Raw genomic sequence first — 14020 nt, forward strand, 5'->3', positions numbered from 1 at the left:
CCTTGGCCATAAGTGGAATATAATATTTAAAATCTATACTTGCAATACTTAATATGCATACAACTTAACTGTGCTCCAAGAAGTTCATTATATGAACCAAGAGAAAACTGAGAGGGAAGGACTGGAAATCAAAGGACTCATCACAGATAACAGAAACAGCCAGCTGATAGTGTAAAGTCAGAAAGGATAGCAGAACATTGAGGCAAAAGTGGCATGAACCATGTATCTTCAGACTATGATTTGTGTAATATACCCAGAACATGCCAAAAAGAAAAAAAAAAGATCTTTCTCTTTCTGAAGAAATATAATTTCATTTTAGATAGTAGAAAATAAAATCTTAGCCTTGTTAATAAGTAATATTAATAGAGAAAATGTTATAAATCTACCTTCTAAGATAGCATTTTTGGGAAATATTCCATTTAAAATATAAATTGTGGGGGCAGCTAGGTGGCACAATGGATAGAGCCCTGCCCTGGAGTCAGGAGTACTTGAGTTCAAATCCGGCCTCAGACACTTAATAATTACCTAGCTATGTGGCCTTGGGCAAGCCACTAAACTCCATTTGCCTTGCAACCCTCCCCCCCAAAATAAAATAAAATATAAATTGTGATTTGGTGGAGATTATTTTGTACTCATTTTAAAATAGCCTATAAATAGTATTCTGATAGTATATATAAATTGTATATGGTCTTAAAAAGAGGTCTACGAAAGGTTCATACTTTAGCTCATTTGCTATCCACTAACAAATAACATTTAGTTTCAATATGGTATAAAGGAAGAGTATCAAATTTGCAAAGAACTGCTTTAAAATTTCAGCTTTATCATTTATCAGCTCTGCTTCTTTGCATGTCACAGACATTCTGGGAATGAATTTCCTCATCTTTAAAATAAGGGTAAGTTGTTCGACATGACCTATGAAGTCTCCTTTTTGCTTTTATTATATGATCCTATAAAAACAACCACCACCACTACAATTCCACATGATGTTGGGGAGAAATGCTTGTTCTTGGAAGGTATTACTGGGAGAGTAGGAGCTGATCCGGGTTCTTAGAACAGACAACTTACCTTCACTGTTCCTCATTTTCAGGTTTCTTTTAATGGTCCATTGCATGCAGAATCTTCCTATTGATGATACCATGACACAAGGGCTTTTGCTTGTGATACTGGAAGGGGGAGTAGGGAGGAAAGCAGTAGGCTGGATGGGAACTTAAAAATTCTTTGAGTGTGGGGATAGCATACCAAAGCTTCATCAACTCTGCACTATCAATACATTGCATATTCAATTCTACAATGATACAAATTGATTGATCTGATCATCAGTGTAACCAATCTTTTCCTTTATGAGACATACTGTAAAAAATATTAACATTTCTAATTTCAGCTACTGGTGACATATATAAAATGGAAAAATGAAATATCAAAACTGAGGAATAAGAATAATACATAGGGAAGTGGCCCATTAGATTTTTTTGTTAATACTAGATTTTAAAGATTTTGCGACCAATAAATGGGTATTACAAAAAATGTTTTATTCAGATTGTCTTAAGGTCATTTTGCTATCTACCCCACCCCCCTCCACCTGCGTGATATATACTAATTTTGAAACACTGAAAACTTTTTATCAGGTATGAAGAGGCAAAGTAAGTTTTAGCTAGGCTTCTCCCTATACCTGTACCTCTATGCAAGAATTTGGGATAGCATTCAGAAAATAACCCGCCATTTTTTTCCAACTGTACATACAGCAAAAATGAGAGATAATGGAAAAGCTGAGTGTTGTGTAGTCAAGACATATGAAGGACACTGGATTTGGAGCTAGAAGATGTAGAGGCTCAAGTCAAAGCCCCGATATGTATGACTTGTGCAATCATGGACAAGTCAGCTGGGCTCTATGAGCCACAGTTTATGCATCTGTGAATTGAAGCTGTGGAGTTAAGTAAAGTACCCTTTTCACCTCTGATTTTGTGAGAGCTTCTAAAATGAAGGGCAGCTCCTCTGTAAAGGATATGTGAGAGGATATTTCCAAGGTCTTGTTAGGATGAAGTACAAGGAGGCGATGTTCTCTACACCAACAGAGGCAACAGGAAAAATTATCCAAAGCATATATTATGAATAAAAACGGTATTATGCAAATGAAATATGATCAGAGCTGGTATTTACTAACACAAAACATGTGCACCATGGAAATCTAACAAAAAAGTAAGATTACTGTCCTTACACAGCTCAGAATTCTTTGTGAGAAAGGACCACCAGTCGATCTGTATACATACATACATATACATATATATATATACACACACACACACACACACATATATATATATATATATATATATATATATACCTTGTCAATGATCATGTTTCTATATGTCCCTACGTATAATTGGAGATTGCCTGTAAAGAACTGATGGTTTAGAAGAGATAAAAAGGAAACTTTATTCTGTTTCCCCCAAAGTTACTGAACATTAATATTCTACAACTGTACCCTGAGATGCTAAGTGGGGGGGCAGCTTGAGAAGAGGAGGCAAAGGGAAGGCCATAGAGACAAAGTCTGGAGTCACTCCTTCCTGGTGCCCCTGGCAGCAATCCTGAGAAGTAGTGAGACAGGAACAAACAAGTCCCCGATTCAGAAGACTTGGGTCCCCGTCCTGATGCTGACGCTAGCTATGTGACTCTGGCCGAATCATTTCTCCCCTCTGGAAGTCTATTTCTTCATTCATAAAATGGGGGAATGTGCTATTTGCACCAAAGAGATGTTCTAAGAAAAGTGCTTTGTAAAACTGAAAATGCTCTACAGCAATATCCCTCTTTATGCGTTTAAGTGGAATATACAGTATTCTAAGATTCGAAAACACATAAGGTGAGAGGGATAAAGGATTGGGGTGGGTGTGGCAAAGATTCAAGAAGGAAAACTTCAGAATGCCAGTTCAAAGGAGAAATGGCTCCATAGAGTATCCCGGATACTTCCAGGCATGTAGTGCAGAGAAGGGTAGTTAATTGGAAGGAGAGTCAGCAAACTTAATAGTATAAACTGCAAGTCAGAGCCCCCGGAGGCCCTGAGAAGAGGGGCGGTATGGTGGGCAGGTGCTGACTGACAGGAGGGATCAATGTCTGGGGCAGAATACGAATTTTATTCGTTCTGAGTCGCACCGTGACCATTGCTAAATAGTACATATGCTTTTCTAAGAGAAACAAACCAAAATACGGACAAGAAACAGGACTGTCGTTTACGAACAGAATTGAGCTTTCTGACAGCGAACATTATCCGTCTGATTTTGTGTTTTAGGTTTTTTTGGCAAGGTAAACGGGGTTCAGCGGCTTGCCCAAGGCCGCGCGGCTCGCCGGATTTGAACCCAGGTCCTGCTGCGTGCGGGGCCGGGGCTCTACCACTGCGCCACCTAGCCGCCCCTTCTTAAAGGTTCTGCATCTCATTTAACGTCCCTAGCCTTTAATTTTCTTCGTTTCCAGGCAGGCTCCGGAGTTCCTTAGAGAATCTGTGCCACTTCAGTGCGGGCGCGTTCGGGCCATTTCCGCGGGCGGAGGGGGCGGCCGCCGCCGAGGCTGGCCCTGGCAGCGCTGCCAGCTCCGGGGCCCGGCCGGCTCCGTCCGCCCCGCTCGCGGCTCCGCGGCCCGGGGGCCCCCGGTCCGGCCCGAGGGCGGGGGAGGGGCCGGAAGGCCCCGCAGGTGAGCTCCCGCCTCCCTGCGGCGGCCACGCGGGGCTCCGGGCCCACCTTCCCCGCCGCGGCCGCCCGCGCTTTACCTCGCCCGGCCCGGGGCCCGCTCCCCGCCCCCCCCCCGGGCACCTGAGGGGGCGCTGCCCCCCGGCCCGGCCGCGCCGCGCACCGCCCGCGCCCTAGCAACGACGTTCCGGTCGTAGAGCGAGCGCCTCTAGGTGTAGGGAAGGTGATGTCGTAAAGCCGCGAGTGTCGTAAACCAGGTGCGGTGGGGAGCCGGGGAGGGAGGGAGGGAGGGAGGGAGGGAGGGTGGAGGCGGAGGGGTGGGGGGGAGGGGGAGGGAGGGGGAGGAGGTGACTCGAGCATTTAGACACAAGCGAGAGGATCATGGCGGATGGCCCCAGGTGTAAGCGCAGAAAGCAGGCGAACCCGCGGCGCAATAACGGTGAGTCGGCGGGCCGGCCCGGGGGGCGGCGGGGCCGGGGCGAGCCGGGCGGCCGGGGCGCGCCGGGCCGGGCAGGGGGAGCCGGGCCGGGCCGGGCCGGGGGGCCGCGGGGCGACGGACGGGAAAGTGGAGTGGCAAAGTAGAAAGTAGTGCTGGGAGCCCCCGCCGCCGCCCGGAGCCGGGCCGGGCCGAGCGGAGCGGAGCGGAGCGGAGCGGGGCCGAGCCCAGCCCGGCCCGGCCCGGCCCCGGCCCCTGCCCCTGCCCCGGCCCCGGCCCCGGCCCGGCCCGGCCCCCGCCCCCGAGCCGCCCGCACGGACCGTTACTCGGCTCTTACCTGGCGCCTCTCCGCCTAGCGGCGCCGCCGCCCGGACCGTTAGCCGCCGCAGCCCGGGCCGGGCGGGGGCGCCGGGGCCCCGCGCACCCCCGCTGCCCGCACGCGCCCCCGCGGCCCCCGGGACAAAGTTGTCCCCCGCGCCCCCGGGGCCGTCGGGCCGGGCGGGGGCTGCGCGGGGCGCCCCAACTTGTGCCGCGGCGCGGCGCGGGCGCGCGGGGAGGCCGCCCTGGGTGGTGCCCGCGGCCGTCGGGCAAGTTCCCGGGCCGGGCCGGGGCCGGGCCGCGGGGGGCACGTGGGGGCGGCGGCGCCCGAGCCCGAGCCCGAGCCCGGGAACTTTGCCGCGGCCCCGGCGGCGGGCGGAACCCCGGAGCGCGGCTCGGCCCCGGGGAAGCGGCGGCCAAGTTGCGCGGTAAAGTTGCGTGGCGGCGGCGCGGGGCCGGGGCCGGGGCCGGGGTGCGGGGCCGGGGCCGGGGCCGGGACGCGGGGGCCGGGCCGGGGCGGCGGGGCGGCGCGGCGCCCGGGGAAGGGGCTCTCGTCGGCGCTGACGACATGTGTGTGACATGTGAGCCGGAGCCGCGGCGCCTGTGCGGCCGCCGTCAACATGTTTACCTGCGCGGGGGGAGCGGGCGGCCGCGCTCGGCGTCCTCGGAGGCCCCGCGCCGCCGCGCAGCAACAGATGAGCCGGCGGGGAGCGGCCGTGCGCCGGGGTCGGGGCGAGCCGCGGGGGCCGGGCCGGCTCCGGAGCGCCGCGGCCGATGGCAGCCCGGGCAGGTAGGCACAAAGAGGGGCCCGGGGCGCGCGCGGGGCCGCCGCCGCCTTTGTGCCGCCCCGCCCGGGAGACAAAAGGTGCCCGCGGGGGCGCAGGTGCCGCCCCCGGCCCGGGCCCGGCCCAGGGTGCGCGGAGCCGGGCGCGGGCGGACACCGCGCAGCCACGCAGCCGTGCGGGAGGCGCCGGCAGCGGCGGCGGGGCGGCCCGCGGGCCCGGGGGGGGGGGGGCGTGCGGCGGCGGCGTCTGCCCCGGAGCCTGCCCGGGCCTCCCCCGCAGCCGGCGGACCGCGGCCGCTCCGCCTCCGGGGTGCGAGCCGGGCCCGGGCCCGCAGGCTGCTGCCCGGACAGCTGGGCAGCGCCGCGGCCGCCGGCCCGCAGGGCGGAGCGGGGCACGGCCGGGCGCAGCGGGGCACGGCCGGGCGGAGCGGGGCACGGCCGGGCGCAGCCGGGCACGGCCGGGCGGAGCGGGGCACGGCCGGGCGCAGCCGGGCACGGCCGGGCGGTCAGCGCCCCGCGTCGGCCCTGATGGAGCCGGGCTGGACCTGCCCCCGATGGCGCTGGGCACGGCGCGCGCCTGGCCGTGCGGACCCCGCGGAGCTGCTCCCGGCTCGCGCCGCTCCCACCCCGCTGTCTCGGAGCAGTCGGCTCCCGGCACTTGTGCCCGTCATTCTCGGGCATTCACCAGGGGAAGGTGCGTGCGTGTGCTCGGGCACTGCGTGCTGCCTGTGGGAGCCGCCAGCAGAGGATGCTAACAAAAGAGAGCCGCTGTCCTGCTCCGCCAGCACCCTGCCTTGCCTCCTGCCGTGTTTGAAGCCTTTAGTGTTGTCATTTTTGTGAAATTATTTCACACTGTGCTAGTTTGGAAGAACAGACATAACACTTGAAATGTAGATGGAAATGTTTTCAGACCGCGTCATCTTTACCTTAAAATGTCAGATGAGCCAAACTATCCCTAAAAGGCCTAGCCTGATTCTTAGTTTTCCTTTATCTTGTATACTGGTGAAGGGCTGCGTTTGTGTTTGTGTGTATGTGTGTGTGTGTGTGTGTGTGTGTGTTGGGAGCCGGGCTTGAAGACTTAATGACTTTCCATTTTTAATAGTGGCTATATTTAATTACATTTGAAGGAGAGCAAACATGAAATCTCATATGAAAATTCTAATAATATAATGGTAACAAAGTAGCATCTCCACTGGGATTTTTTTTTTCTTTACAGGGATTTATTCTAATCCTTGAAGTAAAGAATAATAGAACTTTTAAAATTATTCCTATATCTTTCTCTAAAAAGTAAATGGAGATTTTATGACAGTTACATTAACCTTAAAGTTTTACCAGTTGACTCTTGACATTAATCATTTAAGAATGCTCTCATTTTTGTTCTTCTTTGCTTGTCCTGTGATACTTTGTCCTTTTCATGATCCTCTCCTCATTCCCACCCACCCCCACCCCACCAATCAGGGGTGATGTTTTCCATGAAATTAAATTGCCAAACGAAAAGAAGTACTGTTCTGGATCCCATACAGTTCTACATAAAAATTGAAATTAGAGTTTTTAAAATGCATGTGTTGTTTAAAGAAAGTAACTGCAGTGACAGTGTGGTAGAGAGAATAAAAGGCTCAGAAAGGTCTGAATTCAAGTTCTGTTTGAACACCTGCTGGCTATATTATCCTCAGTGCTCAAGGCAATAGTGTTTTCTAGCACTTGTCCATTTACATGCACCAGAATGGGGCTTCCTTTCTAATTGTTCGGTGGGTTAATGGAATCTCAGGTTTGCACCACTACAAATAACTCTCCTTGTACTTTGGCTCTTTCATCAGTCTTATAAATACAGTACTAAATTCTTTTTTTAAGCTTATAATTTAGTTTGAATGTTTAGAAATTTCTGTTGCCCAATTATTGTAACAATGTGTCAAGTATACTAACACTTTTGATAAAAAGTGACAGTTAACACCTTTTTTATCTTAAGAGAAACATGAAAACTTGATACCATGAAACGATTTTTGTTATTACATATTTTTTTCTTAGTATATCATCATATAAATAGTGTAGGCCTTTATCATTGGTTCGTCATGGCATTTCTTAAACTTGGCCTTCTTATAAATATCAAAAGCCTACAAGAATTGTGATGGTGCTGATCACACTTTTTTCTTTAACTAATGAAATGTATTACTTTGTAAAAATAGCATTCCTTTTAGCAGAAAGTAAAATTTCAAATAATTTTAAAAAGTGAGACCCACCTCTCACTGATGCACATTATTTAATGTGGTTTGGACCAGTCCTCCTTTTTCCTTCCCATTTTGATCAACTGTTGCTATGTGCCATCTTGCCAAAAAGATGCTCATGAGCAGTGCATTATTTATTATTATGCTTATGCTTTTTTATTGGATTTTTTTAACCTTTCCTGTATTAATCACACCCCAACATGTGAGGGAGCCAGATGTAAGCAGGAATGCCCTGTGGTGTGGGATTGCCTCAGTGACTCCTCCACTGCTTTGTGTGCTGATTTGTACTAGAGGTAGTAGAAAGCATCTCTGCAGGTGTTGGATGTAGATCTGCCCCCTAGGACTCCACAGTGCTGAAGAAGAGTTCCCTGAAAAAGGTTAAGGTACTTGATGAAACTACCATCTCCAAACACGGGCTTTGCTCATTTTACATCACTCTGGTCTATGGTGTGATTTGATGTGAAACATTTGTGTTCTCAATGTGTAAAATAGAAGTATAAAATAAAAGTGGAAACATAATAATTACTAAGGATTTAAACTTGGAACTGTCATTAACCTTAAATTTATAGAACAACTGGATGAAAATGCATTTATTAAATGATTACTATGCAGATAGCCCTGAGTTAAACACTGGAGATGTCTGTAGCACAGCTGTCAAGGAGCATGCCCTCTGTAATGGGGGAGGTAAGAACCCTCCAAGCAGCCAGTGGGGAAATTTCATGAGTGTGATCTCCAGTGATCAGGCTCCCATCTTCTAACTTAGAACCCAGCCTTAGAACCCAGGGAGGTAAGAAATCTTGTTGTGCTAGTCTTCAGGCCCTGGGGCCACTGAGCCTAGAGGCACTGGAGCCACTGTCAAGGCAGATAGTGGTCCATTCTCCTCTCTAGAGGATGCTGCCCAAGATGGTCTCTGCCAGGACTGGGCGGCAGACAGGACAGCTGCTTTGTGGGAGCCTCTGGGTTTCTTTTGAAGGGTTCCATTTAAAAAGAGAATATCGGAACATCTAAGTATATACACCATTGAAACCTTGATCTGGAATTTCAAGACCAGGTAGAAGTAGGAGCCTGAGTTTTGCTGATTCATGGAACCAGAGATCTAGGACTGGAAGAGACCTCTGAGGACAGTCAGACTAACCTCCTCATTTGACAACCGAGGACATGGAGTCCCAGGGAGGTGAAGGGGACCTATTTCAGGTCACCCAAGGTTTTCTGCATCAGATGAAGATTTGAACCCAAACCAGAGGGCTTATGTCATTGTAACATGGATTCAGAGAGTTAGACTTTCTATGCTTTTACACTATCAAAGTTGATAGATTTTATCTGTGTAGCATTATTATTTGTACCAGGATATAGTATTTGTGATTGTTCATGTGAGATATTAGTTACCTTTTTGTTTCTTATGCATTCATTTTTGTTAAATAATTCATAATCACAAGATGTTTGACATTTAGCTGTTTCCTCTTTAGAATGACTCAGAGGGTAGATATTAATTATTCTAGTTGCTTTTAATGATGTCTTCATATAACTCCCTCAAAAGCATTGCTTTCTTAGGGGGGATCTTATTTATGATGGGCCTCAATTTCTGAACCTCAAAAAACTTGGCTATTACGTTCATCCCTCTTTCTGTAAAGTAAAAAAAAACCCTTTTATAATTAATTGATCAATCTTTCTCATACCCTGGAAATGTAGAGAACTTTAGACTACTCTTATGTTCTTGTTATTTTGATTATGCCATTCTTTTCTATTTGAAAATTTTTCTTGGTCTCCATTGTCTCTAATGACGTTATTCAATTTCCCCAAATCCTTCATTATGAACTTTGTTTTCTTTATTTAAAATTTATTATTTTTAATTTCTCCTCACCTTTTTTTCTCATTTGAACTGTTTTGTGTCATGTGCTAATTCTAAGGACTAATTTGATAATTTAATCCTTTTGTATTTAGAATTCTAAGCATGACTGAATAGAATACCAGTGTAAGAGACAGGAGGCCCAGACTGTAGTTAAGTCTATGCAGTTCAATTGGATGACCTGTGGCAAAGAGCTTAACCTTTCTGGACCTGTCTTTCTTTATTTGTATATAGAATCAGAGAAAAGTTCTGATTAGATTCTGATTAGAATTCTGATTCTGAATAGAATGATAGTTGTGCATTTAAAATCTCTATGTATCCTCAATATGTAACTTATCCTTTCAAAGTATATACCGACTCTTCAGATTTATCTCCCTACTTTTGCCATATCTTGATTTTGGATCATTTTTAAGCTAATTATTCTATTTGAAATTCTGTTTGCTGAAAAACAATTTCAGAGTTCTAAGGTACTTCACTGGCTATGGTAGACTATATAATCTGAGGCACATAGCCTGCTTTTTTTTGTATGGTCCATGCATGAGCTGACATGTTTTTTGCATTTTTAAATAAAGTTTTATTTATTGCATTTTATATACTTGATAGTTATATTCATTTACAAATGTTTTTGTTTAGTTCCCTTTTTATGTCACAAGGTAGGATTCAATGAATTCTGAAATGACAGTGATGTAAAGGTACGGTAAGAGTGCAGGATTAAAGACATCTAAAAAAATTACTGGTACAATTGTTAAGATGTTTTTCATAGATTAAGGATCATAAATTTATAGTTGGAAAATCATGGAGACCAAACAAATGAGGAAACTGAGTCTGAGAAAGATTCAGTGACTTGCCTATGGAAGTATCTGTGGTAGGATTTGAACCCAGATCTTACAGATTCCCAAGTTGAGCACTCTCCATTAGCCCATGCTCTCTCCCTTTACTAAACAAATTTAATCCTTTCAATGATTTAATAGGTACTTTTGACATAATTTAAAATAGGTACACACAGCCTTCAGAACACTTTAAATACTAAAATGAATCCATGATCCCTTGGGGGAATGTTCTCTGCAGTGATGCAGTTCCCATCGAGGCTTGCTCATCCAGGGCAGCTCTGGACCATGGCCTTCCTGCTAAGCTTTCCATAAGAAGTCTACTCAACTGACAGGGACCTTTTCCCCTTTCACTTGGTTGGCATTCTGAAGACAGCAAGAGAACATCAGTCATCCAGAGTCATCCCTTTTGCCATGTAATAGGCCTATCTCTCTCTCTCTCTCTGTTGTTCTATCTTTGTCTGCCTCCCTCCCTCTCTTCCTTCCTTCCACCGTTCCTTCCTTCCATCCACCCTTCCTTCCACATGCCTTTCTTTGATGATAAACTCTATTCTGGTTCTTCATACATTTATTGTGTTACCATCCTGTCTGATTGGTCAGGGCATACTTTTTTGAATGATTGTCTTTTATGGTCCAGATAATTCTTTAATGACCTTAGCACAGTGCCACCTACAAAGAGGAGCATTTGTAGGATGTAATCATATAGCAGTTCTAAACTTAGGGTTCATAAACTTTAGTGAGAAAAAAAATCTTTACTTTTATTCACTTCTTACTGAAATTTGATGTTTCCTTCAGTTATCTAAAAGCATTAGTTTGATGAGTCCCTAAATTTCACCAGACTGATCAAGTATCCATTGTCCCTCAAAAAGTTCAACACCCCTGACCCTAGGGGATCTAGGCCTAAATGGGTACTCCAAGCCTACCCTCTTTCTCTATTATGCCACTTTTTTTTTTAGTTTTTGCAAGGTGATGGAGTTAAGTGGCTTGCCCAAGGCCACACAGCTAGGTAATTAAGTGGCTGAGGCCAGATTTGAACTCAGGTACTCCTGACTCCAGGGCCAGTGCTCTATCCACTATACCACCTAGCCACCCCTTATTATGCCACTTCTGATATCAATAAGAAGGTCACAAAACAAAGTTCTCTGCTATTATATCTTTCCAGGAAATCTGGGAAAAAAAGGCTTTAAGGAAGTAGTTTGCTCTGCAAAAGGGAATGATGGTTTTTTTTAAAAAAATTAGTCAATTATAAATACAGTATGATAATTATGTTCACTGCAACTTTTGATGTCTTGTATATAAAGAAGTGGTCTTCCATGAGGAAGTTTGCATTTTCTCTCATTACAGATGCCACTGACGAAAAGAACAGCCAAGAAGTCTTAGTGCAGCATTAAAATCTATTAAAGTGCAAAGCTATTAATAATGGCTAATAGCTGCACTAAGACTTTTGAGATATCCTATATGTATAACTTTTTTACATAAAATTTTTAATAAATGGATAATCAGGTCCATAGGGTGTTTGTTGTTGATGAACTTTTAGTTAGTTTTGGAGGGATAATAATAATGTCCAAGATTTTTCTCAATCCTTTATCTTTCCCTTCTGGATAGTTTATAAATCAGTGACTTCATAACTTTTTTTTCTAATACAAATCATTTCCAATGTTCATTTCATCTGATTCATACTTTTGCAGTGGCTTTTTCTCTTTGGTGTCACTTCTCCTTCATCTGTAGGCATTAGAATGGGGTTATCAGAGTCCCCATCATGGTGGATTCACAGACATAGATGGTGAAATAATTTGTTGTAAAAATCTTTGTAGTTCTTTTATGTCCTCTATTTCTTGACCTTTCAATTTCATCCTTAAGTTCCCTTTGCTTAGTTTTATCTCTTACAAGCTTTCTCTGTAAATTAAAAAAAGATATGTGTGTGTATGCACACACATACACACATATACACACAAAGATAGATATAATATGTATATTCTAAATCTAGGATCTTTCACTGTCATATCTCTTATAGATTACTTCAGCCTTTTTATCATGGCACTTGACTTAAATCTGTCACATATGGAGTTATTGATATCTGTCTTTTCTTATGTCTGCATCCTATTGTTGGCATTACTAACTTGTTTAGGACACATTGAAGTTGTGTTAATTGCATGCGTTATCTTTTTCTCATTTTGTTCTTCTAGCTTTGTGCTTTTATATTGGCTCTGACAAGTCCATGTTCTGATTTTACATAGAGAATTATTTCTGAAATGATTCCCACATTAGTAACAATTATTTTTGTCTTAAAATAGACTTTTATTTCTGGTGTTATTTTGATACTCATCACATTCAACAACTTTTGATGCTTTTTTTCAAAAATAATTTTATTCTTTCATGTCCACTCTTTGTGACCCCATCTGGGATTTTCTTGGCAAAGATACTGGAATGGTTTGCCATTTCCTTCTTGAAATTCTTGAAAGAATTTATCACAAGTGCAGATGAGGAAACTGAGGCAACTAAGTGACTTGACCAGAGTTACTAGGGAAGTATCTGAGTCCTGATTTGAACTTGGGAAAAAATGATTCTTCTTGACTCTAGACTCAGCATTCTATCCACTGACTGACACCTTTCTCAAATCATAATAGCTGATAATTAATAGTCATCATTTATAAAAGGCTTTAAAGTATGCAAAACTCTTGAGTTCACAACAACCTTTTAAGGTAGGTAATATTATTATCCTCATTTTATGAAGGAGATAACTGAAGCTGAGAAATTAGATGATTTGCCCAGGATCCCGCAGTTAGTAAGTATCTGATCAGGATTTAAACTCTGGTCTTCCTGATTCCAAATCCAACACTTTGCTCCCTTAGGATTTGTGAGATCAGCATAGCCTTCTATGCAGTCTTCATGTTCATAATCGCTTATTCCTTATTCCAATCCCTATTTTTCAGTTTATTGGTGCTGTCATAGATCCATTTGAGTTTTTTGTTGTATTTACCCTCATATTGATTGGCCCCTTCCAAATCCTCCATTTAAAGAAGACTCCAGGCTAGCCAGCCATCTCTTCATTTCTTTTTTTTTTAATTTTTATTTTTAACTCAAATACAAAAAGACCAAAATAAAACCCCAAACCCAACCAAAATATTTCTATGTACACAGTACAATATAAAAAGAGGGTTCACAATAAAATGATGAATTTCAATTTCATACACATATACATATTTCCTTCATTTTTCATCAGACTTCATTCTGGATTTCTTTATCATGCCCCAGAAACTTAATAATTCCTTCCAGAATTCATGCCTTGGCTCCCGGAGCCCTCTCTGCCTGAATGAAGAACTGTATCTTCATTTCTCCCCAAGCTGTAGTCTAGACTTCTCCATTATATCTCCTCCTCCCCCATTTTTCAGCTTCCTTTTAGGTGTTGTCTTTTCCATTAGAATATAAACTATCTGGGGGGCAGCTAGGTGGCATAGTGGATAAAGCACCAGCCCTGGAGTCAGGAGTACCTGGGTTCAAATCCGGTCTCAGACAATAATTACCTAGCTGTGTTGCCTTGGGCAAGCCACTTAACCCAATTTGCCTTGTAAAAACCTAAAATATATATATATATATATATATATATATATATATATACATATATATACATATAAACTATTTGAAAGAAGGGGCTGTCTATTCTTTTTTGGCTTGAATTTGTATTCATGGCAGTTGGCATAATACCTGATAAATAGTAGTTATGTTTTAAATGTTTGTTGATTGACCAACTGATCTGTTCTTGCTTTGCTATTGAATTTGCCCAATATCAGTCCGTTTGGAGACTTTTTTGAATTCATTATAGAATGTGCTTCTTCATTCCTATTTAAGGATATTAGTACCTACGGTATAATTGTTTTCTTGGGAGTCTTTTTGAAAAAATTTATCACAA

The 14020-nt window shown here is 44.8% G+C and overlaps 1 protein-coding gene and 1 long non-coding RNA gene across 5 annotated transcripts in view; one reads left to right on the top strand and one right to left on the bottom strand.

Annotated features, from left to right (window-relative positions):
* LOC141492621 (uncharacterized) overlaps positions 1-4568 on the bottom strand; it is a 61882-nt gene extending 57314 nt beyond the window's left edge. The window contains exon 1 of the long non-coding RNA XR_012469989.1: positions 4451-4568. This is a non-coding gene — a long non-coding RNA (uncharacterized LOC141492621). The remainder of the gene's footprint in view (positions 1-4450) is intronic.
* Positions 4029-14020, top strand: part of ZEB1 (zinc finger E-box binding homeobox 1) — a 192440-nt gene continuing 182448 nt past the window's right edge. For 2 of the 4 annotated variants that reach the window (XM_074193095.1, XM_074193104.1), the window contains exon 1: positions 4030-4116. In XM_074193095.1, coding sequence (XP_074049196.1) covers positions 4059-4116 — 58 coding nt within the window. In that variant the 5' untranslated portion in view covers positions 4030-4058. Of the gene's footprint in view, positions 4117-14020 lie in introns of all 4 variants that reach the window. The other 2 variants (XM_074193096.1, XM_074193103.1) reach the window with 2 other exon arrangements.

The sequence above is a fragment of the Macrotis lagotis genome, chromosome 7, assembly GCF_037893015.1.
Source record: "Macrotis lagotis isolate mMagLag1 chromosome 7, bilby.v1.9.chrom.fasta, whole genome shotgun sequence".
NCBI classification, from domain to species: Eukaryota; Metazoa; Chordata; class Mammalia; order Peramelemorphia; family Peramelidae; genus Macrotis; species Macrotis lagotis.